This window comes from Parambassis ranga, chromosome 1 (genome assembly GCF_900634625.1).
Source record: "Parambassis ranga chromosome 1, fParRan2.1, whole genome shotgun sequence".
Taxonomy (NCBI): domain Eukaryota; kingdom Metazoa; phylum Chordata; class Actinopteri; family Ambassidae; genus Parambassis; species Parambassis ranga.
In genome coordinates, this window is record NC_041022.1 from 22,453,407 (window position 1) to 22,471,402 (window position 17,996).

At 43.6% G+C, this 17,996-nt stretch overlaps 1 protein-coding gene across 2 annotated transcripts; it reads left to right on the forward strand.

The window, feature by feature from the left end:
- Positions 1–5,009: 5,009 nt before the first annotated feature.
- Positions 5,010–17,756, forward strand: socs7 (suppressor of cytokine signaling 7). 2 transcript variants are annotated; one of them, XM_028410490.1, is made up of 10 exons: positions 5,010–6,816; positions 7,464–7,531; positions 8,881–8,985; positions 10,079–10,213; positions 10,308–10,453; positions 11,145–11,313; positions 14,530–14,658; positions 15,579–15,714; positions 16,192–16,335; positions 16,491–17,756. In XM_028410490.1, the coding sequence occupies exons 1-9, from the start codon at positions 5,270–5,272 to the stop codon at positions 16,310–16,312; spliced, it is 2,556 nt and encodes an 851-aa protein (XP_028266291.1). In that variant the 5' UTR covers positions 5,010–5,269; the 3' UTR covers positions 16,313–16,335; positions 16,491–17,756. The 2 variants fall into 2 exon arrangements, with proteins under 2 accessions (XP_028266291.1, XP_028266298.1); XM_028410497.1 differs by lacking the exon at positions 10,079–10,213.
- The last annotated feature ends 240 nt before the right edge of the window (positions 17,757–17,996 follow it).

The window sequence follows — 17,996 nt, forward strand, 5'->3', positions numbered from 1 at the left end:
TGTCTAGCTAAGGTTTGTGATGCTCTGCCCCCCTCCTTTCTCCCATCATTCCCTCTTTCACTCCCATCTATCAACCGGTGACTCCCTCCTCCGTATCGACAGGGACGCTCACCAGTGCTGAAAGGTGATGAAAGTAGTACATCCGTTCTCTCTCTCTCTCTCTCTCTCTCTCTCTCTCTGTGTGTTTGTGTGTGTGTGTGTTTAGGAAGAGAGGGTCATGCAGTCAGTCAGAGATGAGGGTTAAGCTCTACTGCATTTGGGCATCCATGAAGAATTTCCCTGCTGAATGGATGGATGATGGATGGATTAACCCCTATACAGGCAGAGTGGATAGACAAGAGGATGCTCTTTTACTGCAAATCAACACACGCATATGCACACACACACACACACACACACACACACACAGGAGATCAGATGAGTGTTTACAAATTCTAAAACTGTGAAAACAAGAGGCGATATGAATTTTATCTCTGTTTCCAGGCTATTGCAATGTCAGGGAATTCCCAGCTTGCATGTTTGTGTGTAGTGTGCATGCAGAGGGGTGCAGCGTCAAAACACTGCATCAAAGTATGGAAGCAAGTCAGACGTGGTGCAGGAGAGTGGTGAGAATGAAAAGAGAGACACACTACAAGGAGTGATGCAGGCAAAAATCCTTGTTTTGGTGGCCATGGTAACCACCACCCACCCCACCACCACCCTTCCCCAACCCCATACACACACACATACGGATTCATGTGTATTCAGACAAATGCCACTCCCACTCTGGGACTTCACTGCAGAGCAGCAAAGGTGCTGCAGTCATGCCTGAGAGACAGTAAGGAAACTGTTGGATGCTCACTTTGTCCTGTCTGCTCTCAAAAACATAAGCAACAGGTGTAATGCTGAGATAATAGACACACCATGAGTCACATTCTGCTCCTACTCCCTACTCCCCCAAGTTAAAGTCCAAAGACAGGGCATTTAGTGCATTTTTGTGCAAAAAATCCTTTTTTCCCTACTGTTTCCTCTTCTGCAAATAAAGAGAACTGAAATACGCTGCTCAAAGAAATAAAGGGAACACTTAACCTGACCAGTTAGGATCAACACTGATTGTGAATCAGTTTCAGCTGCTGTTGTGTAAATGGAACAGACAACAGGTGGAAATGAGAGGCAGTTATCAGGACAAGCCCTATAAAGGAGAGGTTCTGCAGCTGCTGACCACAGACCATTTCTCTGCTCTCACCCTTTCTGCCTGATGTTTGATCACTTTTGCATTTTGTCAGTGCTCTCAGCCCTAGAGGTAGCATGAGGCGGTGTCTACAACCCACACAAGCTGCTCAGGTAGTGCAGCTCATCCAGGATGGAACATCAATGAGAGCTGTGGCAAGAAGGTTTGCTGTGTCTGCACAGTGTCCAGAGCATGGAGGAGATACCAGGAGACAGGCCAGTACACCAGGAGACATGGAGGGGCCGTAAAAGAGGAACAACCCAGCAGCAGGACCGCTACCTCCTCCTTTGTGCAGGGAGGAACAGGAGGAGCACTGCCAGAGCCCTGCAACATGACCTGCAGCAGGACACTAATATGCATGTTTCTGCTCAAACTGTCAGAAACAGACTCCATGAGGGTGGTATGAGGGCCTGACGTCCACAAGTGGGGCTTCTGCTTACAGTCCAACACCGCACAGCCCTCCATGTGCTAGCCAGAGGTACCCTGACTGCCATTAGGTACCGGGATGAGATCCTCAGACCCATTGTGAGACCATATGCTGGTGCAGTGGGCCCTGGGTTCCTTCTGATAATGACAATGCTAGGCCTCATGTGGCTGAAGTGTGTCAGCAGTTCCTGCATGATGAAGGCATTGATGCTATGGACTGGCCTGCCCGTTCCCCAGACCTGAATCCAATCCAGCACATCTGGGACATCATGTCTCGTTCCATCCACCAACACGCTGCACCACAGACTGTCCAGGAGCTGACTGATGCTTTAATCCAGGTCTGGGAGGAGATCCCTGAGGACAACATCCACCTCCTCATCAGGAGCATGCTAAGGCGTTGTAGGGAGGTCATACAGGCACATGGAGGCCACACACACTACTGAGCCTCATGCTGACTTGTCTTGAGGAATTTCCACTCAAGGTGGATCAGACTGTGATGTGATTTTCCACTTTCATTTTGAGTATGGTTCCAAACCCAGACCTCCATGGGTTAATAATTTTCATTTACATTGATCAATTCAGTTCATTCATTGAGATCTAAGATGTGTTATTTGAGCGTTCCCTTTATTTGTATGAACACTGTACTATAGTGGGCCAAGTGTAAAGCTACTACTAAAAACATTATTGCAAACAACAGGCTGGGAGGCATCCAGACCTCCATGGGTTAATAATTTTGACTTACATTGATCATTTTTATGTTGGTTTGTTCTCAGCGTACTGTATATAGCCCTGTGTATGTATTCCCATATAAAGAGGATAGATAAATAGATAATCGGAAGATAGAAAAAGATCAGTAATACTCGACACAAGAAACTAAGCATACAAAGAAGTAATATGTGATGTGAATGTTGCTGACCTTTGACCTCCACAGTGCATCACATCAACATTCGACTCTGTAGGGCGGGTTGTTAGTTTGATTACTCCACATAAACCTCAGGTACGAACACACACTGCCTTCATCTGTGGCTCACATGTAAACACACACACACACTGCGAGGATTAATGGGCCTTCATCCACTCTCCCATCATTATCTGCACTCAGCAGATAACGACTGGACCATCATCCATCACTGCTGGAGGGCCTGCAGCGCCATCTGTCTGTCATACAGCATTAATGCAGCTTCCTGCAATTTAAAAATATTTAAATTAATGAATGAATCGATCTCTGCACAGGTTGTGAGTCATCATCAGAGGAGTGCTATTTGAACTGTGGCACTCATCCTCAGACCATACGTCTAAAACACAATAGACCTAAAAAACTGACATTCCCAAAACTCTTTACAATGATTTGTGTTTATTGCTAAGTAGTACGTTTTTGGCAACATCATAGTAAACAATGCATGCAAGTCAGCATGCTGACATTGACATTTAACATGGCTGCATGTTACATCCTCATAGTGCCACTTAGGACTATATTAGTTATGGATGCACCATATACAAAATGAAAGTTATTGGCTTTAAAATGAAACATTGGCCATCAACCAAAAAGATGTTCATCTTATAGCCTGACACTTACCGCAATTTACTGTGTCCTCTGTGAACACATCAAAAATCACATAATTACGTCAGTGAGCTTGTAAAAGGGGCAAACACTACACATTTATTTAACCATGCTCTGTTTGCTGTAGATTAAATTAGTAATAACAGTTTAGCTGCAATATATCTCACAATCGCTGTGTGAGGAGTAAAATTATACTGCAAACTATACCACAAACCTTTGTGCAGTGCCCTGGATTTTGCTGCATTTGGTTAGGTTTAGGTCAGGTTAGACAATCATCCTTGGAAGATTTGAGATGTGGAAAAAATCACAGCTTAACACAAATCCTGTGCAATCAACCATCAACCATTCTCTCTCCTCCTGAACGTCCTTCTGTTCTCTGTGGTTCCCATATCAACTTCCACATTGTGCCAAATTAGCAGCAGGATGTAATGAGGCAGCCTGACTGTACCGACTGTTGGCTGTCAGACCTGCTGACCAGATCTAGCCAGGATCGGCCAGGTGAGGAGCTACCATGTGCTGCAGCAGCCCACGGCCATCCTGTTGTCATGCTCATAATGCACAGTGGGTTCTAATAAGACATATCTACATTCAGTAGGGTTTGTTGTGTCCTCTTAACCACTATGTTTTTGAATGCAGTTTGCTTGTAGAATGCAATGTTTTACTGTATATTGTGTCATGAGAGATTTTATTTAGAGTTTAAATTTAGAGGAGCAATCCAATTCAATTAGAATTAGAATTTTACTGACATGATTTTTATTACTTATAATGGAGGAAAAGCACACGGAGCTGGCTCAGTTTTATGCAGAGGTAGGTATAATTACACCAGTGCCTTCTCTGTTTTAGCATAATATCTATTCTATTCTATTCTAGTCTAATCTTCTGTTTTAGTATTCGTACATTAAAGGATCTTATTTTGTGACCTGTTTTATTTGATTACCAATAATGTACTAATCAGTCAACCTTACTTTTTAAGAAATCTAATCAACAAGTCACACAAGAGCACAGGGTTTGTTTTTTGTTTGTTTTTTGCACAGAGCAACATGAACTTTCTAGGAAAATAACCTATTTTTACATTAGAAGAGTCAACTTCTGATCTGCAGATACAGCTGTAGGCTATTCTTGTCCAGCCAAAGTTAGTGTTTTGTTTGGAAAGCTATAGCCACCATGCTAATAATACTAAAATTCTGATGGGCCAGAGAAGCAAGTTTTAACAAGAGTACTTTAAATTTCAGATGAAGTCAATTAAACAGTTGGCCTATGTCCCAATACCTCATTCTAGTTTAGCTCTATAGCCTAGCTCTAGGCCTACACAGACAACGTTTAAACTTGGGCTAGTCTGCTCCTGAAAACCTCCTATTTCAAAAAGCTCACTTTATTTTCCTCTTAAATTTGAACAAATGCATATAATGTAAGTAGCCTATAGGCCATATACATGTTTTCACAGGCTGGGGTCTTTTTGTGACAAAAAACCTAAACTCACATCATTTTAATGACACCTAATCTGTTGATATTTGGATTGCACAAAATATCTGTGTATGCAAAAATATTGTCTTTATTTAAAAATAATCTTTGTCCCCTTATGACAACAAAACACAGCATCAGCTGTTCGGATTGTGAGTCTGAAACAAGTAACCCTGTGATATTAAAATGCCATAGAGGAATTTATGGTTCTCATCATCGGGGCTCATAAAGTGGTATTATGGGCTGAGCGGAGGAGGAGCGGGTGGGGCCTGGCTGGGAACACAGAGGCAGGCTGTGGTCACTGACCGGAGACTCTCGCTGGCTTTTATTCCACTGAAATCAGACCGCATGTGTGACCCAGGGGTCCGCCTGCTGCCGGGAGCAAACTGCACTCATTCCCCTGTTATTTGACAGATGGATGCTGTCCTGTCGGAAGGGAAGATAATGAAAAAATCGCCTGATATATTTTTTGGCATTTTCGCTCATAGCCTATTTATGGGAGGCAGCAGCGGCTTGGCCCTTTCTTTATAATAGGGACGACATCTCCGCGGTTAGCTATGTGAAGAGCAGATCGCCCACAAATTCTCTTTTCGTGATCCTGACTAATAATTATGAACAACGCGCAAGATATGTCGCCCGATTTTGTGTTGATGCGCCTGGTTTCCGCGGCCGAGGATGACCGCTTGGACGCAGAAAACGGGAATCTGCCGACGGGAGGAGTGGTGGCAGGGCTGGGGAAGGAGGTCCTGGCTCACAGCGGAGTCAAAGCGGGTCTGGATATAAGCCGAGATCCGACGGTGGGCCTCGACCATCCCAGCAGCCACCTGAACAAAGGCCAGCCGAGCGGCGAGGGCACGGCTGCACCTGACATCGGAGTGACAGAGAGCCGAGCCCCGCTGTCAGCGCCTCCCCCACCGCAGAGCTCCATGGAGGCCCAGGGCTTTGACTTCGCTCCCAACCCCGGCCTACGGCCTCAGCTGCTGGTTTTCTCCAATATAATGCGGAATGGAGAAGGGATTTTAGAATTAGACCGTCGGAATCAGCCGAGGGGTGCTCTGGACCAGAGCCCGGGGTCTGGCTGCTCTGGTCCAGCTGTCAATAACAACACTCTGAGTCCCAGAGACGTCCAGCAGCAGCAGAACCTGCTGGATCGGACATGGGGAGCGCATCCGCAAGTCTCTGTATCTGCGGAGATGCAGGGATCTGCGGAGCTGTGCCGCCGGCATCCACTCATCCCCACCACGCCCGAGTGGCCACTGTTGTCGGAGAGATCCAATCATCTCACTGTGATCGACTCTAAATGGGGCTGTGCCACCAGGGACAGAGAGGGAGCCGTGTTTGAGCTGGCCCGGCGGTTCGGGGAGCTGGGAGCTGGTGCGGTACCCAAGATGCTATTCAAAGCAGGAGAGCTCCCACAGTGTTCGTGTCAGGGTGCACATGGGCCGATAGGAGGGGGAATGGAGCCCGGCGATGACCCGACAGAGACGAGCGATGCTTTGTTAGTGCTGGAAGGGCTGGGGAGCGGGGATGTGGACGGCCTGGGCATGGGCGAGTGCCCGGAGGATGAGACGGAGGATGAGAACGGACGCCACGATTTTTTACTCAAAAGAAAAAGGGAAATAGTTCAGAAAATGTCCGGGGCTTTCTCCATCAGCAGTTTCCCAGTGGAATTAAGGAGGCAGGTGGAGGAGATGGTCCCGGCCGGGAGCGAAGCGACGGCAGCGGCGCACCTGGGAGCGCAGGTGTGCAGCCTCCACGGGGACGTGTCCAGCAGTCTCTCGCAGGTAAGCAGCTCTGGGAATTCAGAGGTTGTCACCCATGTTTCAGCCAAGTCACCGTCGCCTACACCGGTCCAGAACTCACCTTGGGTCACGAGCCCAAACCTGAGCCAGGCGTCAACACCTAGAAGGCGCCCGGAGCGGTGCGCCAGTGCGCCGCGGACTCCAACAAGCCGGGCCGCAGAAAAGACGCTCAAAGTTCCAGGGAAGTCCAAAAAGGGCTCGTTAAAGATCCGACTGAGTAAACTCTTCCGGACTAAAAGCTGCAGCGGATCCAGTCACCTCCTGGACAAAAGACCTTCAGTCACCTACTCAGTGTCTTCTGCCGGGAGTCTGGTGGACATGGCGACCGCAGCATGTGCTGAGCAGGACGCAGACAGGTGAGATGTGGATGAAGATTCTCAGGCATCCAGGTCATTTCCATTAAGAAGCAACCTTCTGAAACCTGGAGTATCATACAGGGCCATAATGCTTCACACAGTAAGAGGGCGAGCAAGAAAATACTGCGTGTTAAAGAAATTCAGTGAAGAATTCAAGGCCAAAATAACAATAAAAATAAAGTTTGAATACATTTCAAAAAAATATTTAATTGATAATAATCCTACCACATTGCCACACCACTCTGCCATCCACTTATGTTTGAAAGCTGGACATCCTATAAGCTGGAGTAAGTTGAAACTGCTTCAGTTCTTCTCAGAACTTTTTGGTGCTGCAGGTTTTATTAGATGCAGAGATTTTTCTTTGTGGCCTGTCAGCCTCTATCCTCCTCACTGCTTAGTCATTATTCACAGCAGCTCGCTGAAGGAAGGCTGTGATTAAAAAAACATAGCTCCCGATGTCTGAGTGCAAGAGCTAAGAGCATCAAACAGAAAAAAGTTTTTTTAAAAGCTGTAGGACTCAAAACGGCTCTCTCTCTCTCTCTCTCTCTCACACACACTAAAAATCTAATTCTCTGAACCTCTGCATGCTACTAATACTTCTTCTGTACTCTCTTCTCATGGTTCTTCTTCTGATGTTTGTCCTGAAGCCCCAGCCAGCCCAGACTGACCAGGGCCCACAGTGCCTTCTCCCCTGCCTCCCTCTCTGCTTTCACTGGTAAGAGCTGCTTTGGCTGTAACGCTGTGTCCTTCAGAGTGATCTTCTCTTCCCCAAGAGAAAGGGAACCACATACATCACTATCAGAAACCCCATTAGGCCCGAATTAAGCAGATGTTTAAAGTTTTCACCATTAATTCCTAAAGTTTAAGCTTATCTTTTTCCTAGTCAACAGGCTGAATACAGACAGGGAGAGGTCACCTGCATAGGTCACACACACATGTGTGAATTCACCCTCAGAAAAGTTCACTTTCAGAGTCCCTTTCCTTTTTTATGCTTTACATCTGCAAAAACTGCACTTTTGTATTTTCTTCTCTTCCTTCACTGTCACTTTTCTTCCACCAGCTTTCTGGGATGTTGTTGTATAGGATGGAGTTCTGACACATATTTCTCTGGGTTCCATGATGTCACATCAATCATAGCATTGCTCCAAACATCAAACCTGTGCAAAGGTGTAAACATCTAAAATGAGTGACTGGGGAAAAAAAGGTTTTATATAACGTTTATAAAATACTGAGCCATGTTATTCTCATCAGTGAAGCCAGGGAACAATACCACAGAGGTGATGGTACCACAAACCGCAGAATCTTTGGCACTTGTGCTTAAAATGATATTATAAATCATTTCCTCTCACACAAAACACTGAATGATCAGGGAGTTCAGCTCATGCAGAGCAGGTGCCCAGGAGAACTGTGGTACTTCAATGTATTGGGACCCAACACAACAAAGTAACAAATCTAATCTGTCAGTAAATCCCTCATCTCTTTTTACATGCTGCATATTACTACTTTTAACTGACCTCACCAGCTTGCATGCATTATAAGTACACACACATAGCTGGGTATAACTCATTACACAGAGCTGCATTCGACTCCATGTTTCACATTGGCGGCCCCATAGGAGTGAACGTGAGTTTTTTTTTTTAATCTTGGGGACTCATGTTTACCAACCCATCTGGTCTGTGATGTCTCACAACCAAGAAGGCTAAAGAGATGATAGAGGCTGATGTTTAATGTGGGTGATTCCGGCTCTCTCTGCTTTTTAGGAGTCGGTGGGGAATTGGCTCACATAACCTTTGATTTTGTTTCTTGCCATGAAGCATCCCTAACTGTAGAATTTGACTTTGGTAAGCGCTGAATTTGCAGCATCTCAATTAGCGGGGATGAGATGTTTTTTTTATTGCAGTGATTTAGGCTGATTATCTGGGTGTGATTTTCCATAAACATCCTGCCTGGTGCAGCTTTAATGGCCATCTACAGCAGGGATACATCAACCTGTTTCTGTCATTCGTTCACTGTCTGCTTTTTGTTTTTACATTCCTCTCATCTCTCATCTTATTTTTTCATCAGGTGAGACGGTTTCTCTGGTGGATGTGGACATTTCACGGCGAGGGGCGAACACTCCACATCCTCCCACACCTCCTCCTCCTCCACGCCGAAGTCTCAGTCTGTTAGGTACTTTTACAAATTCAAACTGTTCTGATCTTTTGCTTGCACAGTTATTTCTCTTAATATCTCTGACTTACACTATCGGTTTTGTTTTGCGCCTCAGACTCAGACAAGTTTTTGTAATCTGCTGTAATCTGATTGTAGAGGCTTTGAAAGGGCAGCAGCAAACTACAGATTCAATTTAAAATCTTGATGTGATGACTCAATCAATGGCAGAATGGCAAAGAAAAACAGAATCTTCTCCTCACAGGCAGTTTAAGTTACATAACATATTTTGGTTTGGATAGCTTCTTTTTCGATTTTTACTTATAGTTTTGTTTTTCGGTGATGCAGTGGTTTATATTGACTCACAAATGACAGCATCTGCTGCCTCAAGATGAATTCAGCTTTGGTTTGCTCACAATACTGATGCAAAAAGTTACTCTCAGAACTATGTGGCAAATAGTATAAAGAAGTGTGCTTTTCTTTTTGTTATTTAGTTATATGTTGGGACTTTTAAATGCAATCTTTGTTTATCTTTCATTTTAAAACCCGAATATGAACCTGACTCCTCGTACAAACGTCTTGCCCCTGAGTAAACATTCATTACTCAGACAGGAATAAGTAGCCCATTTATTGGGTACTATTCTCAGCTGTGGATTAATCTTCATTTAGTGCTGTAGTAAGTATTTCTGGCTGCAGGATGCTGTGTGTGTCTGTGTGCGATCATGGTATTGAAGGAACATGTCAGCCAGTGTGGCTCATTATGTGTGTGGAGCTCTTTGGCTTGGAGGACTTTATCAGCATTAACGTAAACACACAGTGCATTTTCAGTGCATTTGTTTATAATAATAAGTAGACCTAAAGTAGACCTAAACATTCCTAATGGTCCCGCATGATCATCGCATTTTGATTTAATCCTTCAGAGGTTTCCTTCTTTTAATTCGGTGGGCTGAGGCTTTCTGTCTGATGGTGTTGAGGAAAGTCCCTCCTTCCTTTACCTCTAACTTCTTTCCTTTCCTGTCCCCTTCCTCCTTGTTTGCTTCCTCCCTCCTGTCGTGTCATCTCCTCTTCTTATGTTCCTTCCTTCTCTTTCCTTTCCTTCCTGTCCTTGTTCCAGATGACATAGCTGGGCCTCAGCCTGGTCCTTTCCTTGTCAGCGTCATGGGTGCCTCCCTGCAGTCCCTCCCCCTGCCTCTCCCTCCTCCTCCCCTACCCTCCCACACCACCATCCAGCACAGTCTCAGCCTCAATGGTAAGACATGTAAGGGGTGTTATTCTCCAAACTGTCATCAAATGTGTACACAAATGTGACGTGTTTGATGCTTTATTCAAATTCTCTGGTTTAGACGCCTTCCTCCGAGCCCTTCCTCATTCGAACCCATCGCCAGCTGATGCCCCACCTCCCATCAGACAGGCTCCACCCCCGATGCTCTGTGCGCTGCGGCGGTCTGAAGCCAGCAACTTCACTGCAAGTCTAAGAGAGCTGGAGAAGGTAGGACAGCATCAACTCTCGCACCGTTAAAACAATGACTCTCCAGAGTCACACACAACAGCACATGCAGCCTAGTTTGTAATGCCTGTCCACAGAAAGACCTTTAATACAAACACAGCAGTTATTGGTAAAGCTGGGTCAGCAAATCAAACTACGGTAGTTCCAAGAAAAAGAAGTGTGTCCTGATCATGATTCATTACAAAGCACTAAAGTTTGATTTTTGTTTGGGAATGCAAGGAAAGTCATTTTTAATCAATTGTCTGTATTGTCCATACTAATGTAGTTTGCAGCCATCCATCCATTATCTTGATGGTGTGGGGCTGGAGTCTGTCCCGGCTGTCAAAGGACAGGTTGCCAGTCTGTTGCAAGGCTTTGTTAGCCGCCTGCTTCTGGAAACAACTATAATGGTTGAATTTGTAAAGTTAATTGAAACATCTATACCTCCTCCGTCAACCAGTCTGGGAGTATTTGTAACCATGGTTACCAATAAAGCAGTTACTTATTGCAGAGGGGAGTTTTGTCTCTTAACCAAACCATGATCTTTTTGTATGTATTTGTAGTTTTACCTATGGAACAGCAGATGTTCTGTTTTTCTAAAATAGTTGTAGGATCTCCATCTTTGATGTTTGTAATCCAAGAAGCAGAAACTCACCGTGCTCCTGGGTGTTTTGTTGGGGCTTTTGCCTTGCAGTGCGGCTGGTACTGGGGACCCATGAACTGGGAGGACGCAGAAATGAAGCTTAAGGGAAAACCAGATGGATCCTTCCTAGTCCGGGACAGCTCAGACCCTCGATACATCCTGAGCCTGAGCTTCAGATCACAGGGAGTCACACATCACACACGGATGGAGCACTACCGAGGTGACGCACACACACTTTTTTGTTTTGTTTACTTGTAGATTTAAAAACAACAGAAAAAAAACATAATTACATTTTTGCTGGTGTTACTAAAAGGTCCATTTTAATCTGTACTCCCCAAGCACATACGCAGTAAAACACCGTCAGACAGTAACAGCCCTGAGTGTAGTGTACTGCAAATCACCTGTTTTGCAAAAGGTGTGACATATTGAAAATTCTGCACATACATTAAACACAGAGAAAACTAAAACATTTAATCTGATAATAGAATAAATTAGTTTTATCAGTATTATACATTTGCTTTTTTTTAGTACCTTATGTTTATACACTTATGCATGCTATGCTGTCTGTTCCTATGTTGTTGCTACTGGATATGTGAATTTCCCTTTGCGGATCAATAAAGTGTCTATCTATAGTAAAACTAAAACAAATAATAATTAAAAACTTCCTCCACAGTACAGGTACTTACCCTAGTTGAACACATTAAAACAATTCATAAACACATATGTTATATTTATAGCTACGTCATCACCACATGTATGAGCACACATTACCACAAAGAGTCACATTAAACATTCATGCACACATGCAAGCTGTAAACCCTCATACACTATATGAGCATGTACATGAGGCATGTACATATACATGACAGTACATGTACTGTGCATTTTGATTGCACACTTTCTGACTATTGTTGGGCCCTCAGCTGGTAAACAGGACCAGGAGAACAACCACTTAATAAAATGTTTGTCTGTGACACACAGCCTTATCGGTCAGGCAAACACAGCAGCGTCCTTATAATTAATGCATTCAGGAGCCAAAGGTCACTGCAGGATTTATAGTCAACAAATTGGAAACTGGAAAGTGTGTGTACTGTGTGTGCGCCTGCAGATGTTTTTTTTAATGGTGGAGAACCATCTGCATTTAAATCCAGCATCTTTCACCATCACCACCACATCCCATTGGCTGTACGTCGAGGGAACAAGTGCAATGCTTGCAGGCTGAACTGAAAAAAGAATCATCCCTGCAGTAACCTTTTGAATATTGACTTAAAATTTAAATAAATAAAACATCAAATCTATACCTTCATGTAGAAGGAGAATAATGACATGTGTGGCATTTACATTTATTAGATGTAGCTGAGGATAGTTATTATTTGACTGGTCTGCTGATGTGAGTCATCCATGAATATTCTTTTACTGTTTCTCGGGTGTATTGCCAGCAGACGAACACGCTCCAGTGTACTGTCAGTCATGTCAGTGTGGGATCCTGAGCAGATCTGGTATCCTACACAAAGCAACAGAAATTCAACCTGTTCATCACAACTTGAGTCCATCGTGGTCAGATGTGTTCAAAACATTTTTATGTTTAAAAAAATGCTTCACTTTAACTTTATTTGCATTTTCACATTAAAAGGACAGGGCACAGGAGTTAGCAGGATTACAAAAGTGTCCCCCTTATAACCTGGCTAGATCTCCATAATAACTTATGCTGCAGGCCAGGTTAAAATCAGGTTCAGAGTTTCAGCTAAAACCGGCACTTCTTTTTCACTGACCACCTATTTTAAAAAACATCCACAGCCAGTCTCCTGGACCTAAAGGTACCTGAAGTGTACTAGGTTCTGTTCAGACAGTGAGAGTTTGGAGAGAAGGATATCTGTCTTTAAAAACAGTGTGACACTCTCTTATTGGAGAGAATATTTTTTTTACTGAGACATTCCTATAATAATGTACAAAACTCATTTCATTTCTGCTGTTTTTTTAACCACCATCATAGTTATATATTCGCCACGTGCCTCCAAAAACATCTTTTCCTCCAATGTTAGTATGTGACCCAGAGAGGCTCCATATTGTTGGTGTGTTGATTTAATATGGGCACTGATATTTAGTTTGTATCTACTGTCATAGTACCAGAGACTGCTGATTTTCCACCCCACACAAGGAAGTGTAGTAACAGCATTTCCTGTAAATATTCCACTGTCATTTTTTGTGTGGACTGTTTGACAAACACAAATTCAGGAACAACAACCGAGCACAGCTAATGTCAGAATAAACAAACATCTGTATGCAGACCTAATAACATGACAGTACAACACTGAAGCATGAATAACTCACACAGCACCACATGCACATTTGCACAAGCACACCCCATGTGTGACAAACTAACAAAGTGACTCATAAAAAATACACATGTAACCAGGCAAAAAACCCTGACATGCAGATATACAGAAACAGGGCTGTGCATTAATGAGTCACCAAGCCCATAGAGTCATGCCTGGAACCACATTCATTACAGAGGCACACAGCCTCAACTGACACAACACGTTCACATCAGCGCGATCTTGTTTGCATGAACGCATCGTGGCCTGACATGAATCAGGGGCAGAGGGGCTTTCAGCAGTGGTCAGCAGGAGGTCAGCTCTCACATACCATGTTGTTTAGATGTGACCAGATTGGCTGGTTGCAGATATCTGTATGAGTAGTTTTATTTTTGGACTGTTCACTTGAGGAATAGTAATGTTCTTTCTGTCTCACACTGTGATGCGAGTGCATTAATTATAGAGACGGAGTCAGGGCATTGTTAGCACAGCATAGCATAAAGGCTGGAGGCAGAGGGAAAGCTCCAGTCAAGTTCTGGTTATTTAGGAAGTCTCAATGAGATCAAGACGTCTTTTAGAAGAGAAAAGAAATAGTGTAATAAAAAGTATTCACTCTGAACATCCGTCACACAACACACAGCCACGTTAATTAAAACATTAACAAATATTGTTAGAAATGTGAGCTCTCAGCCTCCCAGAGGTATGGTTACTACAGCAACACAAGCTAATTAACTTTGCATCTTCTCCAATTTGATTGCACATACACAGCTTCTACAAAGGCAGGAGCATGTTACAAAGCTGTTAAAGCTCGTTTCAGCATTTGTAAGCAGGGCATGATGTCACAACCTCTAGTTGCACAAGTTGGTGTACGTTTCCTTTTTGTTCAGTTCCCTGAATTGATGCACCTTGTCCTGTTACTAGGTCACTCTCCACCGCTCAGCCCATCAGGGTTAAGGTCTTAATTGATAAACAGATTTTTGTAAAAAGATCGCTTCTCCCCGTGTAACAGTGCTAACTAACATGTTTACTGCAACTCTGCAGATGTTTCATTATTAATGCGTACATGAGTTATTGATAATAAAATGCTCTATGTAATAAACATCATTTCTTTCTGCCCTCAGGGACATTCAGCTTGTGGTGCCACCCGAAGTTCGAGGACCGCTGCCACTCTGTGGTGGAATTCATCGAGCGAGCCATCATGCACTCTAAGAATGGCAAATTCCTCTACTTCCTACGCTCCAGAGTCCCAGGTACAAAAAAATAGGTCATATATCTGCATGCAGCCTGGGCCAATCAAAAATGGATGCCAGCTACCACTTAGTGAAAAGTGCCTGAGAGACAGAGGAGAGGAGGACTATATGTTACTGTCTGTATGTTTGCATTCAGTCTATGAATAATGTATGATCGTGAAAATGCATCTGTGAGCAGGGTTTGACCTCAGTGTGTATAATTAGGGTGAGGAGAGGCATTTATGTCTCAGAACATATATTACACAGTTCACTGGAACGAACTGACCCACATGTCATGTTGTTTAAAACATGTTGGTTATACCATGCAAACATCACGCATATAGCAGGTCTCACTTTGCCATTACTTTCTGTTGAAATTTTCATGATTGTTCAGAAAACTGAAACTGATCTGGAAAAAAAAACAACAACCTGCGATCACTTGGCTGAAGATTAGCAGTAGAAATGTGGAGACTAAAAAAAGGCAGCCAGGTTTACAGTGCATGAGTGTGGGTGTGATTGAGTTCCTGCATCTCAGTCCATATGGTTATCCAGGTGTGTGATGCTGGTAGCTATTTAGCTGCTAAACAGTTCTATTCCACTCTGAACTTGGTACGGAGCAAAAACACAGCTAAAAAATCGTACAGATTAATTGAATAAAAACTTGCATTAGTCGCTGTATTGCTTTGTTGCAGCTGTAAGAAACTGCTGATAGTTATGTCTTCAGTTGCAACAATGAGCTCGGGGCTCAGACAGTCAGGGCATGTGCACACAGAGGCAGCACCAGAAATGAGGACACAAAGATGGGGAAGTGATGTGCAACAGAGGCATCCGGCTACACGAGCCACCAGCATGCCTCCACTAAAAGATCTGCCACAGTGATGTAGGATGGGTCAGCGGGGTCAAAGGGTTCAGTGCATCATGTTTTGGATCTTTTTTTGCAGGGCTTCCTCCAACACCAGTTCAACTGCTGTATCCTGTGTCTCGCTTCAGCAACGTGAAATCGCTACAACACCTCTGTCGCTTCTGCATCCGACAAATAGTCCGCATTGACCATATCCAAGAGCTTCCACTGCCCAGGTACTCACAGCAGACGTTTTATGTTATATCTGTGCACCCTGGCTGCAGACAGAACCTCCTTCGTAAGTGATCTTTACGTTCTGCCTGTTAGGAAAGGATTTTAAATAGTTGCAGAGTTGAACTGAACCAGTGTTCAGTGTTGGCTCTGGTTCAGTACCAGCTGGTCCTCCACTTGGTCAAGATGGTTATATCTCAACAAATATTGGATGGGGCCTTCCCAAGTCTCCTTCCAAAGCTTTCACTTTGACAATTATGAGTCAAATGTTGTTGCTAAGTAAATATTCTTTCAATGAAATTGATTTTTATAGATTTATTTCTGCACATTACTCTTTTTTTAGTGTTCAAATGAGCGCAGGTACAACAGCTTAGAAAACTAGATCGAGGGTTGGATGACCAAGCTTAGCTGATGGATGCAAATGTTGTAGCATTTAGTCAGTCATCACACCTGCTTTCTTTTTTTATTTCCCTTCTTTTCAGACCACTGATCTCCTACTTGAGTAAATTTTATTACTACGACCCTGAGGAGGAGATGTACCTGTCAATCAAGAACATCAGGAGGGTAGTGGGAGTGGAGCAGGAGGCCGAGTCACAGACGTAGCAGCAGAGATCTCCTCAGCTCGAGTGAGTTAGAGTCTCTGCATCCCTTCAAACACACACAAAACTTTATTCACGTGTTTTTGCTTTGAACAGTCTGACAGTAATGTCCTGTCACTGTCACATTCCTGTGATTTTATGTACTTATTTATACATTAAAATAGTTTTACCACACTCTGCAGGTTTCTGATGGAGGACTGATCTGCACTGGTCTGCCAGTCTTCCAGCACCAGCCAGTCAGTGTCCCTGGATGTCCAGCTGGACTGGGATGGACCCCCGTCTGTGTTGATTTGGACTAATGAAAGGAGGGATGAGCGTTTGCCGTTGGATGTTGGGAAAAATGTTGAGAAGAAGCGCAGCTGCAGAGGACTCTGAGGAGAGACTGCACAGATGTTCAAAAACACAGACAAAAAGAGAGCGCGGATCATGGACTCGGTGGTTGTTTTCAGTTTCTGAACCTGCTGAACTGGACTTACAACTCAATGCACTGGTCAATTTGTACAACTGTTGTTCGCTGCCATCTCCCTGTTTTACCTTCCATTCTGTCTAAACGAGGGATTTTGAATGGACAGACTCCCTCATAGATATACACACAGAGGCAGGCAGCAGAGGCCCTTCTGTTTATCTCCAGCTAACTGGGCACCTCTGAATCTACTGATTTTATTTTTCCTGTGAGACTTTTCTCAGAGACATAAAGCAACACGTCTCAGCCAATGTTATCACGTTGTTAGGCACAGCCAACACCAGCACCTGGGTCCAAGATCGATTTGTTGGAAACTTTCAGCACAAAAGTAGAAAATATATACATGTTTTTTTCCTCATAGAAGAACTTGATATATGCTTCTGTGTCACACCTATCCAAGCAAGCTGTGCCATTGTTGGTATTTATACTGCCTACATAACACAGCTGTAAAACGTGTTAAAAAGCAGCTGCTTATTCTGCTGTGTACATAAGAGAGACTGACTGAGGCAGAGGGCAAACACAAAGACTGAGATTCAAAGATGATCAGATGTCAGCAGGTAGATGTGGTTTCTATGTTTCAGCAGCTGCAAATGTGTAGGAGGAAATACTACCACAGTTAGAAGGTGCACTTTAGGCCGTGCCATCGCAAAGACATAGATTCAGTGGAGAAGCATGAATCAAGCTTATGGCTGGAAAAAAAAGCAATCACTGTATATCACAATCAACATGCAGGATTGTCTTTACTAATCAACAAGATCAAATGTTGAGTTTAAAAAATGTTAACACAATACAGCTCTAATGACATTTATTATTGTTTCTCTGTTGCTTTTACATTTCCGATTTCACAGGAAGAGTAAAATCATGCCAAAGAAAGTCCAGTTTACACAAACACAAAGTGCTTTGTTGATTCACTTCTTGGATCCAGATGCCTCCGTGTGTATATCTGCCCTGACTGCTCTCTACCTGTCAGTTTTATTTGTTGAAATGCCCGGTTGTATTTTGCTCATTCTGTTTCTCAGTACCCTGAAGCTGGCACAGGATCAGCATTTTTAGTAAAAAGAAAACAATAAACATTGGTTTGTGGCATTATTTTTTTTCAATATGACTATTTTGTATTTTATAGATAATTTATACTGATCTTGTGTTTCTGAAAGCACATTTCATGGCTTCCCTCGTGGGATGGAGGCACTCAGTTGTCATTGAGATGGCTTGTTCTAACAGTAAC